Below are 21,503 nucleotides of genomic sequence, written 5' to 3' on the forward strand. Positions count from 1 at the left end.
GTGCCCCCTTCATCCTCATAGACTGCAAGATGTAGTGATTACTGGGGAGCTGTGTATAGTGATTGCTGGGGGTTTGTATATAGTGATTACTGGGGGAGCTGTATATAGTGATTGCTGGGGGAGCTGTATATAGTGATTGCTGGGAGCTGTATACAGTGATTGCTGGGGGAGCTGTATATAGTGATTACTTGGGGCTGTATATAGTGATTGCTGAGGGCAGTATATAGTGATTGCTGGGAGCTGTATACAGTGATTGCTGCGGGAGCTGTATATAGTGATTGCTGGAGGAGCTGTATATAGTGATTGCTGGGGGAGCTGTATATAGTGATTGCTGAGGGCAGTATATAGTGATTGCTGGGAGCTGTATACAGTGATTGCTGGGAGCAGTATATTGTGATTGCTGGGGAGCAGTATATAGTGATTACTGGGGGGGGGGGGGGGTTAAATAGTGATTGCTGGGGCACTGTAAATAGTGATTGCTGTTCCCTGTCTGGCCTACATTCAATGGGGGCCCCCACCAGATTTTACGCCCTCAGAGGGGCCCTCATCAACCTTTATCCAGCCCTGCCAATATGCCAAGATATAAATATATATATATATATGTTTGGACGCACAATATATAGTATAGATATCTATAAATATGGAGTATATAGATTAGTATATCACACTACAGTGTACATATATAAATCTATAGCATACGGATGCAGCGTGTTCTCTTCATGCACGCCGCATGCGCACTGCAGCTCCTGTCAGAAGCACAATCACGTGACTGAGGAGTGACACCGCCTCCACCAATGAGCGCAGCGCTGTATACCCGCGTCATTCCGCGCTTATCCAATCAGTGCGGCGGAGGTTGAGCGGTGGCTGGCAGGCGCTGAGGAGCACAAGTGCGGGATCTGAGGCGGCGGTGAGTGCAGACAGTGCGGGGAAGCTGCGGCTGTGAGGTCGGGGCCTGGGGGACGTGTGAGCGGAGGATGGCGGGGCCGGAGCCGCGGGCGGCCGCCTGTGTGGTGTGTGAGCGGAGGTGACGGCGTCATGTGTAGGCCCGAGCCGGGAGTCTGACTGCACCCGCCGCCCGCAACCACGAGACCTCACTGCGGCCCCCACACCCCTCTACAGCCTAATACAGGGGCCCCCACACCCCTGACACCTACCTACAGCCTAATACAGGGGCCCCCACACCCCTGACACCTACCTACAGCCTAATACAGGGGCCCCCCACACCCCTGACACCTACCTACAGCCTAATACAGGGGCCCCCCACACCCCTGACACCTACCTACAGCCTAATACAGGGGCCCCCACACCCCTGACACCTACCTACAGCCTAATACAGGGGCCCCCACACCCCTGACACCTACCTACAGCCTAATACAGGGGCCCCCACACCCCTGACACCTACCTACAGCCTAATACAGGGGCCCCCACACCCCTGACACCTACCTACAGCCTAATACAGGGGCCCCCACACCCCTGACACCTACCTACAGCCTAATACAGGGGCCCCCACACCCCTGACACCTACCTACAGCCTAATACAGGGGCCCCCACACCCCTGACACCTACCTACAGCCTAATACAGGGGCCCCCACACCCCTGACACCTACCTACCTACAGCCTAATGCAGGGGCCCCCGCACCCCTGACGCCTCCTACCTACAGCCTAATACGGGGGCCCCCGCACCCCTGACACCTACCTACCTACAGCCTAATGCAGGGGCCCCCGCACCCCTGACGCCTCCTACCTACAGCCTAATACGGGGGCCCCCGCACCCCTGACGCCTCCTACCTACAGCCTAATGCAGGGGCCCCCGCACCCCTGACGCCTCCTACCTACAGCCTAATACAGGGGCCCCCGCATATCTACACACTAATGGGGGGGCGGTGGCGGCCTCAGTGGCCCTCTGCGGCCTAAAATGGGGGGGTTGCACCTCTGCAGCCTAATATGATTATATGGGCCATTACCTACAGCCAATACAACTCTCATGGCCCCTTCTATATAACATGAAGTTGGGGCCCTGGTATAAGGATATGGAGCAATCCTGCCTCCAGGAAGCCGTTCATGACGTCCTGACCACAGGGCTGTGCCGTGGCTTTGTTCTTGGGGTTTCCTCGTGTACAACGCTCGCACCCAGCTGTGCCCCTCACATTAGGCACAGCAGCTGTCATGTCCGCGACCCCTGTCATCCTACATGTGCTGCAGGAGGCAGTTATTAATAGTCTGGCCCGGCGGGCACACATGGCCCTGGCACATATTATTCTGTGGTATTTACAACTATCTACGTGTGTATCTAGATCTGTAAGCTCATATGCTGACCTAGCACTGGATGCTCAGGATGCTGGGAAAGCTGGGTGACAGCCTTATCATAAGCTGTAGTGGGGGCACACTAAATGCTCTTGGGGAAGGGTGTCTGTACGCCGGCTGATAACAGAGAACTGTAGCTGGTCTTGGGTGATAACAATGTGCTAAGGTCTGTATAAGCGCCGTATAACCCTCGGCATGTCCGTACTTGCTGCGGCTGCGTAACAGCTGGGCGTCCATTGAGTTCTTTAAATAGTGCGGCCTCCTCATCGGAGCGAGGCGGCCGCCGTACTACAGACACGTGGAGCCTCCTGCGGGGTAACACTGCTCCTTTGTATGTATGGAAAGTCTCTCTGTAGCCATATATATGGATTCCTATGTGATCCGCCCTTGTGTGCTCCGGGGAATGATGGGGGCTCACCCCCACGACTACTCTGATGTAGTCACTATTAACAACTTCTGATACTTTTAACAGTTTCTGATACTTTTTAACGAAAATATTCAATGAAAACCCATCCTGATAAACCAGGGACATAATTCATAGATCCAGGCACCGGGACTGTGCCTGTGTTATACATGGGCTCCCTCCTTCTAAAATTAAATTAAATTTTTTATTAATGAGCCAGGAGTGCCCCTGGGGGCGTTACCAGGGGACCTCTGTGCTGTAGATTCACAGGCCGTTAAAGTGAGCAGGAGCGTTCCCTCTCCAACTTTATGAGATTACATCCAGAAAAGAGGACATAGGGGTAGAGTAACATCCAGGGTTTTCCCACAAGGACAGGATTCTTGCTCGGGATAACAAAATATCACATTCCCCCCCCCCCCCCCGATTTCTGTCGTGTGCAAGCTTGCGCCAAAATCCCGGGGCGAACTGCAAATATTCAGGAAACCTGTGGCGTACGGACCCTTAGTAAATGAGCCCCATTGTTTTCATGTGTGTATGTTGTGGCTGAGAATGTCTTTGTGTGTAATACGCGTCTCATCATCTCTGATCTGTCTCATCATCTCTGATCTGTCTCATCATCTCTGATCTGTCTCATCATCTCTGATCTGTCTCATCATCTCTGATCTGTCTCATCATCTCTGATCTGTCTCATCATCTCTGATCTGTCTCATCATCTCTGATCTGTCTCATCATCTCTGATCTGTCTCATCATCTCTGATCTGTCTCATCATCTCTGATCTGTCTCATCATCTCTGATCTGTCTCATCATCTCTATGTATCAGATATTAGTAGAATCTTCAGAAGGTAAATGAAAGTGTATATAAACCTTGTACCCTGATAATCTTGGCACATTGTCAGCACACAGCACTAGAGGGATCATGAAGTGTCTGCTCAGGGAGTCCCCGCTCACACTCTGGAGTCTTACACAGACCATGACTGAGTGATAGGAGCTAAAGGCAAACAGAGTTAAAAATTATCATCACTAGCGGATTGAAATTTGAGAATTTTCTTCCATGGGTAAACCCCTTTAAGAACTTGGTTTGTTGTAATTGAATGAAGACTTTTCTTTTTTTTGTTTTTACATCCACAGGGTAGTAACTTGTGCACTCGATTGTGGCGGCCATATTTGTGGAGACTTTGCAGAGACTTGTCACTGCAGTATTTGGTCCTGTAAGCCTGAATCCTAGCATCATATAGGGTCAGATTAGTCATCTGGCTTTGGTTTATCTATTCCGATGATCTATGCAACTTCTACTCCGTGTGCTTTTTACTTCAACTCTGCCCAAACCCCATGCAGAAGTTTTGGTAAAATAGTTTCACCCTGTCAGTGTTTGCATCGGTCCCCCTTCCCTCTCCCCCGGGTGGATAATTCTCGAGGCTCCGCTTGGTTCTGCTGTTGTCTGGTTTGTTTCCCAGTGACAACCTCGGCTCTCGCGTGGCTGCAGAGATTCAGCTGAATCATCTATAGGGGAATCCAGGGCTTGGGGGAGAGGGGACGGGAAGGTTCTCGTACAACACTGTCTTTATTTCGTAGGGAAATTTTCAAAATCTATCTGGAAGATAATTCCTTAAAGGGTTTGTAAGAAATGTATCATGTTGCTTGGGGCCCTTAGGCTATGCTGCAATACCAGGGACTGCCACTGTATAATGGATAGCAGTGTGCTTGCTGTAAAACGAAGACACCACGGAGTTTGACTACTGCAGTGTTACTTTTTCTCCTTCTCCCAGGAAACCCCTTTAAATATTTAAAAGTTCCTTCCATGCTGCTCTCAGCTGCCCCATTCCTTTCCTTATACAGACCTACGATGGCCAAGTATTTTCTCCTCGCTGTGGGTGATACATCATATAGTCTGAGGACTGCAGGATCCGACTACGCAGGGAAATTTGTAGTCCGTAACCATAGCGATACATGAGTCTGCACACAATGAAACTTTCTAGATGTTGCTCAAGTTTTAAATTCTGATACATTGAAGCAGAATTAGTCTACACACCCTCAGTTAATAAGTGAGAAGCTGATGGTGGATCTGCGGTGCAGGGCAGGTCCCAGGCCGGTGGCCGCAGAACCTGAGATTGTGTCGATTCGGAGGATCCTAAACAGGTTGATCGGGTCGGTGTCCTCTCACGCTGTGTACATTAGTCTCTACAGGCCTGGGCTGCTCTGCTGCTATATACCACACACGGCTTTTGTGCCTCGGGTGAGGATACAGGGTGCTGCGCCTTTGGGAGCGGCTGTGTTTCTTAACCCTTTGTCAGCCATATCGCTACCTCTGTTACTTAGTCCGATCTTGGTGACCTCTGGTTGCATTGCTGGTCATCTATAAGTTATGATCCCCATTAGATAGAAGGGAAAGGGGGGGACTCCATCACTTTTACCATGACTATACCCTTAGTTCTGAGATGCCCTGCAATTGGCGCAATGATCTGCGGGGCTCCTAATGTGCTGATCTTCCCCCAGGAAATGCATTATTTGTATGAGAAATATTGACTGAATGTTTTGTGTCTTCCACAGTGAAGCTGACAACTGCTGGAGCGCCCATGGAAGGGAATAAACATGCAAGTGATAAGAAAGGTGAGGGAAAGGCTGAAGACTTGTATGATGTGTTGTATGTGTTCTTCATTATCAGTAATGTGTGAAGGCTATCACCACATTGGAGGGTGAGGGATCTCCTCCACATGTAGCTGAGTTGCAATACCGAGGGCGGCCACAATGCAATGTACGTTGTACCTTGCTCTGCAGTGTCTAATAGCTGTTCCTTGGTGGTGTCAGACACACTGCCAAGTAACAGCATAGATACAATTGGGGCACACATAATGCCAGTGTCTCACTAATATAACAATGCAGGGGATCTGCTCCTCATTATAAGAACTGCACACATAAACCTCTGCTACACCTTTATCAATCACCCTGTAAATCTGTGGCTACATCAGTAATGTGTTGTCAGGTCAGGCATTGTTATCATTTATTCTGACCCTAGTACTGGAATGTAGGGAATCCCCTGTTCACAATTTGCAGTTTTATTTCTTTTTTTTGCAACATATTTTGGAGACAAATGAAAATTCCCAGAGTGGAGGAGATTGCTAATAGTTGTAATGTAATGATGTTTCCATATGTGTCCACAGAAAAACTGGCAGATCAGATAATGCAGAATCCTCAGGTCCTCGCTGCCCTCCAGGAAAGACTGGACAGTGTCTCTCAGACTCCATCAAGCTACATCGAAACGTAAGTCTCCTGGTGATGGACAAGATCCATTATAAACCCGGGTGAGAATGAAGATGATGAACGGGGAGCGTTTTGATGTTATTTTTATTTTATTGCACCCATATATTCTGCAGACACTCACCGTATTATGAGGCTTCCTTGTTAACTACTTTACAGTATTGCTAACATCTGGGATCAGCAATCCTATAAACCGTCCTAGATGTTCCATAGAAATCAGTGGAGCGCAGGACAAGCCCCTCTTGTGCTTCATTTACTTATATGGGACACCTGGGACCACTCGCTGGACGGCTGACCCTGAAAGTCCTATGCTCACTAGGACTCTTGGTCCCACGCTTTCTACCAGTTATCCCAGGGGTCCGATATTTATCCCTTATCCTATTGATAGGGATCAAATGTTCTTAAGTGGGTTGTCCCACAAAGCAAGTTGGGCCCTATCCACAGGATAGGGCCTAAATTGCTGATTGGTGTGAGACGCAGTGATGGGACACCCACGGCTCACGATTACGGCAGTCAGATGTACCCCCGGTTGCACCCAGAGATGAATGGAGCTACCTGGGTACATCTGACCCCTGTTCTCGTGATCCATGGTGGTCCCATCATTAAGACCCCCACCCATCAGCAAGTTAGGCCCTTTATAGGGTTTATCAACTGGATAGGGGGATAAGTATCTGACCTCCGGTCGTGATCCGTGGGGGCCCTATCACTGAGACCCCCACTGATCAGCAAATTAGGCCCTATCCTAACTTAGTGGGAAAACACCTTTAATAGAGGCTAATTGGGACAGAAAGGAGTAAGTGTATAATTGTAGACTAAAACCTGTCTCCCCCCAAACAGTTTACCAAAAGCAGTAAAGAGGAGAATCAATGCTCTGAAGCAGCTTCAGGAGAAATGTGCACACATAGAAGCGAAATTCTACGAGGAGGTGCACGACCTGGAAAGAAAGTATGCAGCCCTGTACCAGCCCTTGTTTGAAAAGGTATAAAAACTGCATACATGCAACCAGAGGTCGCACTAACATTTTTCCAGAAGGGTAATAATACTCCTCTCACAATTTTTGAGGAGTATTTTTAACCCAGAAGGAGTACGAAATTTTCACTACTAAATATATAACTCCCAGGCGTATATATATAGTGTTAAGAGACATCTATTAATACAAGGAAAAAGTTACCGCTCCTGTTTTCTGTGCTTAAAAGGGTTTTCCCACAAATTCAAGTTAGGCCTTATCCACGGGATAGGGTCTAATTTGAATTCTCAGGAAAACCCCTTTAGGGAGCATGCACACGTTTTTTATGCGTTTTTGACGCATCCAAAGGCTTCGCTTGTTGAAGTAACACTGCGTTTTAGCAAATGCAATGGAAACGCAATGTTACTTCAACATGTGATCAAGGCTGAAGCCTTTGGAATGCTTCACAACATTTTTATGGTGTGTTCACACATGAGCTGAGAAGAGATTTGCCTAATTACATTGCTGTCAACATTATGTTAACAAAACACAGGAATCAACGCAACGTGGACAGCAATATAATTAGGCAAATCTCTTCTCAGCTGTTGTAATGCGTTTGAAAACGTATGTACCTCACCCTTAGGGCTCTGTCCCACGTTGCGTTTGCAAACGCAGACAAAACCGCGCCCACCGGGGCGGTCCGATCGCATCGGCATTTCTATGGAAACGCCTGCGATCGGGTACGAGCCGCCTGTGTTTTGCGTTAAATTAATGCAATACACCGGCGGCTCGTTCCCGATCGCAGGCGTTTCCATAAAAATGCCGATGCGGACTGCGGACCGCCCTGGTGGGCGCGGTTTTGTCTGTGTTTGCAAACGCAACGTGGGACAGCGCCCTCAGGCTACATTCACACTACCATATGGGGGCGTATGTAAAACCACAAGCTTGTGGCTGTACATATTTCCCCAATAGATGGCCACACAGAGTGATACCGCTCTGTACACGGGAAAATGACATGTCTTTCCCCGTGTTACGGCCAGTACCCAATGCATTTCAATTGAGAGGGTCGGGGTCACCTCCTCATCCTCTCCATGGTGCAGAACGTACGCCTTGTGTGAATGCAGCCTTATTGTCTACCCAGCGGACTATGGCGGCCGGCGGCCCCCAGACCAGTCCGGGGCTGATGCTGCTGAAATTTTATTTAATTAGGTTTCTGCGGTTTTGGGACATAACCGTTTTTTTTTTTTTTTAATACAGGGGCACATTTAGGGAGGAACACATAATATATGTGTTCCCTGCTTTTCTTTTATATAGATCACAGATAACAGTGAACTAATGGTAAGAGCCCATTGGATCAGTGTCATCAGTGATCTGTATACAGAGACATGCAGAGAGGATGCACAGCACCTTCCCTGCAGCCTCTCACTGTATACAGGGGCTGCTGTGACAGGGGACCGATTATTATCAGTCCCATGTCACAGTACACGATCGGGCTGTCACATAGACAGCACGATCCTGTTACTGGCTGTGTGCACGATCGCACACCGATCAGGAGCACAGCCCCGGCAACAGATATCCCTCCCCCACCCCTCGCTTGGCTCCTCCATCTCTCACCTATCGTTCGGCTCCGCCCCCACCACCCGCTCGGCTCCGCCCCCACCACCCGCTCGGCTCCGCCCCCACCACCCGCTCGGCTCCGCCCCCACCACCCGCTCGGCTCCTCCATCTCTCGCCTATCTCTCAGCGCGGACTGTGAGCTGGAAGTCCCTCCCTGTCCTGCCTCCAGCGCTGCGATCCTGCAGAGAATATCTTGCAGGATCGCAGCCGGCAGCGTCACCGCTTGGAAGCGGCAGCTCACAGGAAAATCACCAAGCGTATTAATACGCTTGGTGATTTTTTTGGGGGAGTAAATCAGCCTCTAAACGCGTCTATGACGCGTGTAGAGGCGTTATCGCGACCTCTGCATGCAACCACACGTGTCATCCGGGGCTTTATGGCAGCCTGACATCGCTCTAGGCGGCCTACATGGGTCATTTGCATGTAAAATGATGCGGTAGCTACTAGTTTTTTCCACTGTTGGCTGCCCTTTGATAAAATAGCCTGCGATATTGACTTGTTTTTGTTCCAGTCGTTTACTTAGACTAATCCGGTAAATTTTGTTTGCAGAGGAAACTCATTGTTTCAGGAACAGAAGAGCCGTCGGAAGCAGAATGTGAATGGCACAGCGGAGGGGAGGAAGACGACAAAGACAAATTATCAGTAAGTGACCAGAGAGGGCGGAATGAGAGGAATAATCCTAAACTTTTTATACCGCTTATGCCAATGTTATATTTTATGGATTAGTGGTTTGGCTTTACTTGGATGTGTGATGATGTGAATGAAGCAGTGAGGCGCTTCAGTGATGGAGATCTGTTCTATCTTCGATGTATTTGCTGGACAGTGATCTTGTGCGGCCCTGTAGCATCAGTCACCTCAGACCCAAGTCCCCTGTTTTCTTAAATGTTCCAGGGACCTGTAGCCGCTCTTCTATGCTGGAGAAGGAAACCTATTTTAATTGTAAATCTCTGTTGATACTAATTACTTTTTTTTTTTTTTTCCCGTTAATTAGGAAGATGTAAAAAAAAAAATGACCATATCCGAAGCACCAAATACAGAAGATGCCAAGGGGATCCCCGACTTCTGGCTCACAATATTTAGGAATGTAGACATGATTAATATATCTTTGCAGGTAAGACTCTCCCTGTTTTATACCTTGATGGTATATAATGATCTCTATAGAAGAGTCACAGATTGAAACCATCGATTGTGGACATTTTAAAATGACATTGGGTCGTATAAGGCTGTAGAGTTCATACTTGAAAAATGTGATACTCATTTCATATTTTGTGTACTATGGGTTAGAGATTTTGAGATTTCTTTTTTCTTATAGGAATACGACGAGCCAATACTGAAGCACTTACAGGATGTAAAAGTGAAATTCTCAGATCCAGGGCAACCAATGGTGAGTAGTAGAAGATGGTCAGTGCCTACTGTTACTTGGTCTTCTTGCTCTTCTTCCTAATACTACACCCACCTGCCCCCCCCTCCACATGTCACCCCTAATACTGCTTTGGCTGCAGTATGTTTAGACTAATGGGGACATTTCCGATGTGCACTCCTGGAAACAAACTCTATGACGGCTGTATGAGAAAGGCCGGACTGTTCTATTAGAACCAATATTGGTGTGTGCATTTTTTCGGTTTTGTAGTTTTAATAGTTGTTTGAATCTGCCCTTATATTTATACAGGTCCATAAGATTTGTTATGCTGAACGACCTACTTTATTTTGCAGTCTTTTACATTAGAGTTCCTCTTTGAACCCAATGAGTTCTTCACCAACGCCGTCCTGACAAAAACGTACAAGATGAAGTCGGAGCCTGACTCTGCCGATCCCTTTTCATTCGAAGGTCCTGAAATTGTTGATTGTGATGGGTAAGATGTGTATCTATATTTTAATATCCCTTCAGTTTCCTACCAGCAAATACTGATCAGCCAGAAGGTCGGCTGCACGCTAATGTGTTTTCCCGTGGACATGGAGCCTTGTGCTTGTCAGATCCCATGGAGCAAACACGGTGCAGTGGATGGGAGTCCTTGCATCATACAGAAATATGCTGCGAGGTCACCCTGCTGGCGACTCCGGTAATGTAAAGACCTATTTTGTGTCGCTTGCATTTCTCTGGAGCAGGTGAATCATCCGTTCTAGAAGTTGGTGTATTTAGTGTATATTTAGAGAGGTCCTATTACTTCCTCTGCTTCCAATACACAGAATGTCTGTCCTCACACCACCCATACAAGGTGATACTCCAATCCACATACGGATTTATACATCCTGTACTGATGGAGAAGTAGGATCACTAGATTCTTCTATATACTGGAAATTGAAACAGGACTCGCCGGTTTTATCAATGGATCCTTGCAGCATTTACACAATCTTATATAAAAAAAAAAGAAAAAACTGTATTCTATGACCGATACATTCCTGATATCAGCTTCTGCACTCTATCCTGTGCCGCTCCCAAATATAGGATCATTGGAGACCTAATAGCCCTGTGTATTGTAAAGCAGAGCTGAGATTGTACGCCTTCTTCAGTGGTGATAAGCTGGGACTTATTTCTCCATTCTGCTTTCTTCTGACAAGGTGCACTATCGACTGGAAAAAAGGCAAGAATGTTACCGTGAAAACCATAAAGAAGAAGCAGAAGCACAAGGGACGCGGCACCGTACGGACTATAACCAAACAAGTTCCTAATGAGTCCTTCTTCAACTTCTTTAGTCCAATCAAAGGCAAGTTGCCAAGTTAAATTACCTCCAATACGTCTATGTATAGTATAACTAGAGGAGAATATTTGGCAAATTCTCATATACCCTAGAAATTTAGTTGCATGTTTGTCATTTTTCTAATGTAACCACAAGCACCTTGGGCTACTTTATGACCCTGACCGCCATGGCAAAGCACCTGAACCTTTCAAATGCATTGCATGGGTGACCAGGAGTTTGCAGAAGAATCTTATTTCTTTGTGAAATTAATTGAATGCTGTGGGGGCTTTTAACCAAGTATGGCGTTTAAGGTGTTAAACCACGGGGATCTGAATTGGCTGATATCCCGGCCATTGCATCAGATTGTCAGGTGTTTATCACACTCGCTGCTAAAGGAGCTGGCACAGATCCTGACTTTGTAATTTGAAGGGCATAGGTGGAATGGGGGCACAATGACCCTTAAGATGTGGCATCTGCTTTATAGTGAATGTATATAGTATAATATCTTATTGGCACATTCACACTGCACATATGATCTGTACGTTTGTTGGCACATACATGTGTTTAATCAGATTTTTCTCTTTCTCCCCCAGTAACGGGAGATGGGGATGAAATGGTGAGTATGAAATGCCCCCCTGCCCCCCTAGAATAGTGATACACTATGGATGTGTGAGTCTCGCTGACATGTCAATCTTTGCTTCCTAGGACGAAGAGATGGAGAATTCTTTAGCAGCTGACTTTGAGCTCGGCCACTTTTTCCGGGAAAGAATCGTTCCCCGAGCCGTTCTGTATTTCACCGGAGAAGCCATTGAGGATGAGGACAGTGTATGTTACTGATCACTTAATCTTTCTTCATTCTCTACTGTGTTTGCACCTCAGATGATGTGCAGTATATCATTAGTAGAACTAATGTTGTATGTAAAAAAAAGAAAAACAAAATGACCCCCCCCCCCACTTTTTTTTTTTGTTATCTAGTTTGAAGAGGGAGAGGAAGGAGAAGAGGAGGTAAGTTCACCTTATATTTTCCACCTTAAAACTTTTACTCTGAAAGGGTTAAAGATGGGGCATAACGGTTTACTAAAGGTTTCACTCCAGCGATCGTGAGGGGAACAAAGACCCAATGAAATGCTACATATGTAATGTATTAAATTCACTTTTAAAGGGAACCTATCATCAGGAACTGTCATAATAACCAACTACCAGTATTTTGCCAAGCAGCTGAATGCCTTCCAGATGTTTCTTTCATGGCCCAGTGTGGTGGTGGTGGCGGCATCCAGAAAATCAACTTTGACGTGAGATGTAAATTGGTTGAATAAAGTCCAGGAGGTGGAGATGTTAACACTGAAGTCAAGGTATCTTCCTCATAAAGCCCCACCTTTACTGTAATTGATGGTCCTGCATCCAGAGACTTCACTAACCAGATCTTCTGAAGTCCAACGCATGATGTCAATCACAGAGGAGGCGGAGTTCAGAGCTCTTGACCTTGACTTCAGTGTTAAACTCTCCGCCTCCTTGACTTTCTACAACCAATCTACTTTTCACAATAAAGTTGGTTTTCTGGATGATGTATCCTCCATGGGCCATGGAAGGTGTTATGCTGCTTGACAGTCTACTGGTAGTTTATTAGACCACTTGTTATCAGGTTCCCTTTAAAGGGTATATACCAAGTTTTGGTAACTCCTGACTGCTGAGACTCCCACTAATAACAAGAATGAACCCCCCCACTCCCCAGCAATCCGTAAAATGGGGGTCTCGTTGGAGAGGTGGTTGTCTGGCTTCTGGGAACCTTATGCTGTTAAGGGGATACCTTTCAAACTTGGTTCAACCCCTTTAAGGAACTTTAGGAATGTGCCATGGATTTGTTTGTGCTTAATCTGTCTGCCACTTCTTATGGCCTTTGGTCTTCTGTTTGCTGGGTGTCCCAGTGGTCAGAGCAGCGGGAATCAGAAACTTTTCTTTATCTACAGGATCAGTTTTATTTTGCTAGCATTGTTTTTGCAATAGTTACCTGTTAATTTGTTTTGCTTTACACTTGGGACATCGCTTTTCATGTCTGCTCTTATTTTAGGAAATGGAAGGTGAAGAGGAGTGTGAGGAAGAAGATGATGAGCCAAATGCTGATAAAGTAGGTTCTGCCGAGCCTTGGTCGCAGCCTCATGTTGTTCTGAACTTGTGAGGTCTACAAGGAATAACGGGATAATCTGTGGTCAAAAACAATAGAAATAATACGTGTGCAGAAAAGGGGCAATACAGTGAATTATTTTTTTTTTTTTACCCATGTATAAAGCTGTATACAAATGCTCAGCTCGCCATGCTATACCTGTAATGTATAGACCAGCACGTACATTCTAGCTCCTCTTAGGAAAGACAGCAGCGATCCAGTATAGTCTGCAGCCTGCTTATTGTCTTCTTCCATGTAGTCATTGTCTAATCCAACTAATCAGCTCAGCGCCGGCATGTGCTTTGTACTGCATGAGCTGCTTTATCTGTGAGCTGTACACTGCCTTATCCACAAGGGGGCGCTGTCTGTAATCATGACTTAATTTTTGTTGTAATTGGTCTGAAGGGCAGAAATACACCGACAAGAAAAATATTTAGGATCATGAAAAGGCTGTTACTGATCCTGAGTTACATCCTGTATTATACCCCAGAGCTGCCCTCACTATTCTGCTGCTGGTGCAGTCACTGTACATACATGACATTACTTATCCTGTACTGATCCTGAGTTACATCCTGTATTATACCCCAGAGCTGCACTCACTATTCTGCTGCTGGTGCAGTCACTGTGTACATACATGACATTACTTATCCTGTACTGATCCTGAGTTACATCCTGTATTATACCCCAGAGCTGCACTCACTATTCTGCTGCTGGTGCAGTCACTGTGTACATACATGACATTACTTATCCTGTACTGATCCTGAGTTACATCCTGTATTATACCCCAGAGCTGCACTCACTATTCTGCTGCTGGTGCAGTCACTGTGTACATACATGACATTACTTATCCTGTACTGATCCTGAGTTACATCCTGTATTATACCCCAGTGCTGCACTCACTATTCTGCTAGTGCAGTCACTGTTATATCTTTGGTGCATTTCTGCCTGTTTTACCAGATTTATGTGTTTAATCATGGATTTTATTTTCTTTGCTCCATGTCGGCTTTGATTGACATTTCCCATTTTTTTTCTGTTTAGGTGTAAATTTTTTTTCTTGTTTGTCATTCATACAATCCTAGGTAAGGTGGATCACCGTTTGTGTCCTCCCCTCTGACTTCTTTCTTCGTCCGTGTCTTCTCTATCACTCGTCGTTATCACTTTCCTTTTTATCAGTTTGCATTGTTCTCCTGTGTCTGCTGCTTTGGCCTGATCTGTCTTTGTTATCAAATTTTTGTAGAAACCTCTTTGCAAAAATTATAAAAACCACAAACTTTCTATATTATTTCTATTACTTGCCATATTCAAGACCTCTGCTTGCTATCGGTGAATGGGGTTTTTCTTATGAGCACCTAGTACAGTAATTGGCAAACTTTGTCGGTGAAGCTACCACTCCCAGCGTGCTCCAGTCACTGCTAAAGCAGTTTAAAATTCTGATAAGTGGTGCATGATGGGAGTTGTAGTTTTACAACAGCCAGTTCCTGATCCCTGATATATAGTGCTTGCTGCACAGGTAGGTCACAAGAGAGTATAAGCTGCCTTCACCCCCAACTATTCCTCGACATGGCTGCCATAGGCACGTGACTGCTGAGGCCGTATGGGACGGGTTAGTGACATGTTAGTTGACATGGGTAAAATTTTTATTTTGCAATATTCTGTTCCAACTTTGGGAGTTTTGAATTTGCCCTCAAATTCCATTCAAACATTAGCATAGGTTATAGAAACAGCGCCTCACTGGTCTGCAGGCTGTGTTTAGTATTGCATCCAGACTGCGTTGATCTGCAAAACCAACCTGGGCGTAGGTGATGCTGTTTTTTGGAAGTGGGGAATAGCCTTTGCGCCGGCTGCTCGGAGAGGCTACTCCTCGCCCCAGTAGCCTCTGCCAGAAACTAACATTAGTTAAACTGTAGTTTAAAGTAGAACGTATTGTAGGGTTAGCCAAAGACAGATGGGGGTTTCGTAGGTCAGTGGGAACCTACCATCAGATCCACCTGAAGCAAATTATTATTTCAATAAAAAGAACAAAGTTATAGGAAATCTATGATGAAAATATATCATTCAGGCACTGTTACTTGGTAATCCTCTTATATGTGTTATCCATGGCCTCCTGCCTTCTAAAAATCAACTTTTAAAATTGTGTTTATGAACCAGAAAGTCTCCTTGGGGTGTTATCAGAGCCACTCCGTGCAGCAGCTTTAGACTGTTATACTATGCAAGTAGCTTTCTCCCTCCCACTGTTCTAGATTACAACAGGGAGGGGAGACAGTGTAACAGCCTGTGAATCTGCAGCATGGAAGGGCTTTGGTAACGCCCACCGGAAAAACTTCATTCATTAGCATAAATTTGAACATTTTGATATTAGAACATTGGTATTAGGAAGGGAGGAGGTCATGGCTAGCACATATAAGATGATACCACAGTCCCGGTGCCTGGAGCTACAAGTAAGTGTCCCTGGTTTATCAGGATGGATTTTCATGGTAGATTCCTTTGTTCTTTTTTATTGAAATAATAATTTGGTTAAAATATCCAAACTAGGTTTACAAGTCGTGGTGCACAATGATTTCCATACTTTATACTAAACACAATGTGAGTGCAGCTGTGTATACTGGGGTATGTGTCATTCAGATGAATGCAAATGGAGGGATCAGGAGGGATCACAATCAGTCACATAACTGACATGTATATAATGTGTAGCCTGTATACTGAGCGTCTGGTATCGGAGGTCTTTCTGTGTAGTATCCTCACTGTACAACCTCTAGTCATTGCTCTGCTGCAAAAGTAATAGATTTACTCGGGTCAACATGGCATTAAAGGTATTAATTTCACATCTGGCATGACAACCCCTTAAAGGGAGTGTCCTGTCCTTTGTAAAAAATAAATAAATAAAATGTCTCTTTAACAGGGGCAGAAACTGAGCTTTGTGTCCGAAAAGCAATGCAGAGATGACCATATTTTTATGCAAAGCGGCCTGAAAGTGCAATAGGGGCGGAGTTAATTTGCATACAGAGCTGTGGCATTTCTCCAGAGTTGACTTGGGGAATATTTTCATCTTCTGCCTGATTTTTCTGTAAGCAAATCCACTTCGGTTCCTGCAGCACTTGCTAATTTGTATATACGTTAAAAGAGAATTATCTCTGCATTGCTTGGAGTTTTCAAGTGTTTACGTTTCTGCTCCTATTATTAAGTCTTAAAGGGAATGTGTCCGGTCTTAAAAACCACCTCTGAAAAGGGAACCTGTTCGTTAAGCTAACCCACATTAAAGTTGTTTTCCCCACAAAGAAAAGTTGGGCCTTTTGCCATGGATAGGGCCTAACTTGCTGTTCAGTGGGGGTCTTGGTGCCGAGACCCCCACAGATCACGAAAACAAGGGTGCAGCACTCAGCAATTTCTGTCAGCTCCATAGAGATTCTTGGAGCAGAACGGGCATGCACGGCCGCCTGTTTCATTAATTTGACAGTGACGAGGGGTCCGACCGAGGTACGTGGGACTCCATCGGACTCCTCGCTTTTGTGATCGTTGGGGGTCTCGGCACTCGACAAGTTAACTTTTCCTTGTGGGAAAAATCCTTTTAACTAAACATTTTACTTTTAAAACTGCTATTATACAGGAGTCCCACTATCCTTATATTGTTGTTCCGCATGCCTGTAAAGTTTCCCATTCCATTAGTAAAGTTGACTCCCCATCTATGTAAATGATCCCACGTGGATCCAATTATTCTCATTCCTTGGAGCTGTGTCCGGCACATTCATGTCCTTCCTGCTCAGCCACATCTCCAGCTCATTACCCACTCCTCCCTCAGGAAGGAGAGAGATGCTGGCTGTGTGTGACTCGCGGAAAAGAATTACTGAGGGAGGGGTGATTGAGGGAGCTCTTCAGCAAGTCGGTCTCAGTTGGCATCTTATGGGGTGCGGTGAATGATGTAGCAGAGCTGAGTTCATTAAGGGCTGAATGAGGCTGCTGATTTCTCTCCGAGTCACACACGCCAGTGTCTCTCTCATTCCTCAGGCAGTGGGGAATGAGGGAGCAGTGAGTCGCACACAGCCAGCATCTCTTAATTTTAAGGGGGGTGAAGGATAAAGCAGAACTGAACGTAAAGCAGGCCCCTTGTCAATAAAGTTTTTACTTTACAGACTGTGGAACATTACCGGCATGGAGAGGAACAATATAGGGATAGTTGTTCTTTTGTATAATGGCAATTTTCACAGCCATGTTTAGTTAGTGTGTGGGATAGTTTCTGACAGGTTCCCTTTGAGGAAACAGATCCCAGTGGTTTTCCCAGCCCATTATGGTCATGGATACATGCACCGTATACTTGTGCACCCACCTGCAGCTTTACCATCCACTGATTTGCACCATCCTGCCACTTGTATTGTTACACCATGATGTTCACTGAGCAAGTGAGGATTGCTTTTCCATCAGCAACCTACAAGAAGCACACAAAGCTTTATTGATCGCAGCGGGAGGAACAGGGTTAGGATTGAACAATAAGCGATTAGAGCTGGTACGGAGCGCCCCCTATGCTCCTGTCCCGCTAGATGCCTCTGTATGATAATGACGTCTCTAATATGTCCCCCGTTATCCCCTCTAGAAAGAAGCAGTCCAGCCGGCCGAGTGCAAGCAGCAGTGACGGAGGACGGATGCATTTCTAGAGCGAAACCTTTCCAAATATTCAGGATTCTGCCGCGCTGCAGCATATTTTTACGTCTCAAGGCTTCACTTTTTTATGCATGATTTTTACTTTATTTTTGTTTTTTCCTTTCTCACCTCTTCGGCCTGGTCTCCTCAGGACTCTTTGTGGGGTTTAGTGGGAGCAGAAGCACAGTTTCGGTCTATACGCTGTGTTTTTTTTTTTTTCTTTATTTGTTTGTTACATTTTTTTTTTATGTTTAGTCTTTATTATTATTTTACCTTGGACTACACCGCTAATTAGTCAACTAACCAAAAGTTATCAAACAAAGACGAGCAAAGTTTGTTTGTTTCCATCACTTCCAGGTTTGTACTGCTCTCCAGCTATGGAGACAACAGCTCCTAGTGTGTGTCGGGACATGCTGGGAGTTGTAGTTTTTCATAATGGCAGAGAGTCTTGCTTTGCAGGCTATGGAGGTGCCTAGTTGTTGTTGATCTTTAAGCCTCAGTTATGTCACTGGCTGCTGCTTAAAGGGGTTTTCCCAAGTTTTAATGCCATCCTCTACCCACATGAAAGGGGATAACCTACTGATCATTAGAACGGGGTGGCATGCTTAAAGGGGTTGTCCGGAGGATAAATAACATGGCTGCTTTCATCCATAAACGGCGCCATACTTGTCCATGGTTAGTGCTGGTATTGCAGCTCAGCTGCATAGAGTATAATTGAGCTCAGTTCGGGTACCAGACACTACCCATAGGCAGAGCTGTTTTTGGAAGAAAGCCGCCATGTTTTTTTAACCTCTGAACAACCCCTTTAACTTTTACAAGCATTAAGAGAAATATGCCCCCCCCCCCCCCCCCCACTGATGATCAGTTTGTTATCCCCTTTACCGAGAATAGATGATGACGTTTAAACCTGGGATAACCCCTTTAAATGACAAGTTTTATTGTAAAAATCCTATCTGGATTATTACTTTTTTTGATATTGTTCAGTTTCTTGCAATTTAGAGAAAGATTTGGGCCTCCGTATCTTTCTGCTTGGTAAGCAATTGGCCAACCTTAAATTTCCAAGTGTATGCTCTAAGTCATACGCTTAGGATGGGGGGGGGGGGGGGGGGTGTTGGTAGCACCTGCTTCAGGAGATGAGCACCCGGAGTCACGGAGGGTCCCTTCATGTCTGTCTTTAAGACTGTAGAGATGCGTAAAGTTTTGGATGTTTTTTTAATGCAGATTTTGCAGCTGTTTTTGGCAAAGAAAACTGCTACAAACTTTGCACCAAAATAAGTAACAATGACTATACGTGCCTACACCTTAAAGGGAATGTGTACTGCCCCGCAGCCAATGTGGTGACACGTCTTGTACAGGAACACAGTAACTCCCCCTTCACTGCTGTATTCCTGGTGATGGTACCGTTCCTGTGCAAAGAACCAAACAGGTGACCCCCCCCCCCCTCCCTGATGTAAATGGCGCTATCCATAGGGTGTCAAGGAGGCGCACAGGTTAAAAAAATCAAAAATGTCTAATTGTTAGACTTTAAGTTTATAGATGTTCTACTTTATTTAACTTGTACAGTGTATTTAAGATGCAATAAAATACTGAATGACTGATTCTGTCATTTATGGATATTTACAGGGGTGAAACGTGGCGCCCCCTCTTCTCTTCTTACATGTCCGATTTATTACATGCAGCCGCTCAGTAGGCGGCTCTAGGACTGCTCCATACCAGGACCTACCAGGCCAGTGCAATGTCTTTAAAAGGATTATATAAGGGTCTGATCTTTTCCTGGGACAGTGCCCCTCTTGTCCTATGGTTGTGTCTGGTATTGCAATTTAGTATAGAACAATATTGCAATATTAAATGCTGCCCATCAGCAGGAGGGAGGGCACGGTTTATAGAAAACATGGAGATCTTGGACAAGCCCTTTAATTTAGCAAAATTCAGAGTTGCTTAACAGTATTCAGGATTTGTACCATCCATTTCTCTGGGACTTGTAGCCCTCTACCTCCCACACCCTATAGAAGTGAATGGCTCACAGGAGCGATGAAAAGTTTCTAAAAGTGCTTGGTCCAACCGACAGGGCTGTGGAGTTGTGGTAAAATGGATTCCATAATTTTTTATAATTTATTCTATTTGTGATATTAAATGTCTGTTCTATTCTTTGAGTGAAGGATTGGGGTGAGTAAAATGTATTGCTCCAAGGGCCACATTGTCACACAGCTCAACTTTCAGAGGCTCCACTAGACTATATACCTAGAACAAACTGGAGACCCTTCCCCTCCAAGAGCAGGACAGAATCCTCTGGCTCATCTTGTTGCACCGCACTTCTGCAGCCTCTCCTCTCCCTCCATGTGCAGCTCTGGGCCCAGAACTTAACACGCTTTTTCTGCTCTCTGCCCTTATCTTCTGCATACACCCAGAGGCTGGGGGCAGGAGAGAGGCCCCTAGGGCAGTGACAATATTGGAGCTGCATATGCGGCTGCCTGGCCTGTTGCACCAATGATCTGCAATCCGTTAGGGCCGGGGTCTGTGAGGGTGTGGGAAGCAACTTGAGGTTTTACAGTCTGCATGTATCTTTTTGTGGCGGTCTGTGCGCCCCTCTTCTGGCTGCACTTTATGTACATGCTCAGGAGTGAAGCTCCTCCTCTACAGATCAGAGGAATAAGACACTAGGAAGGAATGGCTGCATTCATCTCAATCAGCACTGCTAGAGGGACCAGGAAAGCAGGATGTTGGAAGTTTGGCTTATTAAGTCGACAGCCACTCGCACAGCATGGAGACTTCTGGCAGCCTTTACATCAACAAAATATTGTTTTTGGATGGTTGTTTCCTTAGAGGGAGAAGGGTCTAATCTCCATCTAGGAGATGTACAGCCATCATGGCTCAAAATCAATTCCATCAATTTATACAATCTTTACAACAAAGTAGATTTCAGTATCCATGGGAAGTTAAAAGGTTATGAACCTGCCGGTTTTTATGGTTTTTACTTTCCCCAAATCCAACACCATGTTCCCACTTATAACGTACAGATAACATCTAGTGTTAAGTGGAGAGTTTGGAGCAATGTAACAGGATTGTGCCCCCCACTGACCCCTTGTGGCAGCTTCCACAGCTCTGCTGGCCCTTCCTGTAGTGATTCAGCCCATTGTCTCTATAACATACCCTGTAAAGGTACAAGGTATTGCACTTGTAGAAGCTACAAACCTGGAATGTAAATCCATATATCACAGTCCTGCTGCTACTAACGACATACACAAAGGTCTGATTACACATGGCTCCATAGACGATGCCTAACACTGGCTGCAGAGAGTACAGAGCACAGCAGTGTGAGGTCTGATTACACATCTCTCCAGGGACAATACATAACACTGGCTGCAGAGAGCACAGAGCACAGCAGTGTGAGGTCTGATTACACATCGCTCCAGGGACAATACATAACACTGGCTGCAGAGAGCACAGAGCACAGCAGTGTGAGGTCTGATTACACATGGCTCCATAGACGATGCCTAACACTGGCT

At 45.7% G+C, this 21,503-nt stretch overlaps 1 protein-coding gene across 3 annotated transcripts; it reads left to right on the top strand.

Moving 5' to 3' along the window:
* Positions 1-753: 753 nt before the first annotated feature.
* On the top strand, positions 754-19,593 carry NAP1L4 (nucleosome assembly protein 1 like 4). 3 transcript variants are annotated; one of them, XM_072118987.1, is made up of 14 exons: positions 754-907; positions 5,256-5,315; positions 5,867-5,966; positions 6,801-6,942; positions 9,076-9,168; positions 9,518-9,637; positions 9,839-9,910; positions 10,240-10,379; positions 11,086-11,231; positions 11,798-11,820; positions 11,910-12,029; positions 12,180-12,209; positions 13,273-13,329; positions 17,951-19,593. In XM_072118987.1, the coding sequence occupies exons 2-14, from the start codon at positions 5,282-5,284 to the stop codon at positions 17,987-17,989; spliced, it is 1,116 nt and encodes a 371-aa protein (XP_071975088.1). In that variant the 5' UTR covers positions 754-907; positions 5,256-5,281; the 3' UTR covers positions 17,990-19,593. The 3 variants fall into 3 exon arrangements, with proteins under 3 accessions (XP_071975088.1, XP_071975090.1, XP_071975089.1); XM_072118989.1 differs by lacking the exon at positions 17,951-19,593 and adding an exon at positions 14,404-14,444; XM_072118988.1 differs by lacking the exon at positions 754-907 and adding an exon at positions 944-1,010.
* The last annotated feature ends 1,910 nt before the right edge of the window (positions 19,594-21,503 follow it).

This window comes from Engystomops pustulosus, chromosome 7 (assembly GCF_040894005.1).
Source record: "Engystomops pustulosus chromosome 7, aEngPut4.maternal, whole genome shotgun sequence".
Classification (NCBI taxonomy): domain Eukaryota; kingdom Metazoa; phylum Chordata; class Amphibia; order Anura; family Leptodactylidae; genus Engystomops; species Engystomops pustulosus.

Bases quoted from the DNA above. Each gene is read 5' to 3' on its own strand.
- NAP1L4 (XM_072118987.1), top strand. From the start codon at position 5,282: ATGGAAGGGAATAAACATGCAAGTGATAAGAAAG. The intron at 10,380-11,085 runs GTAAGATGTGTA...TCTTCTGACAAG, and splicing joins GAAATTGTTGATTGTGATGG to GTGCACTATCGACTGGAAAA. The intron at 11,821-11,909 runs GTGAGTATGAAA...TTTGCTTCCTAG, and splicing joins CGGGAGATGGGGATGAAATG to GACGAAGAGATGGAGAATTC.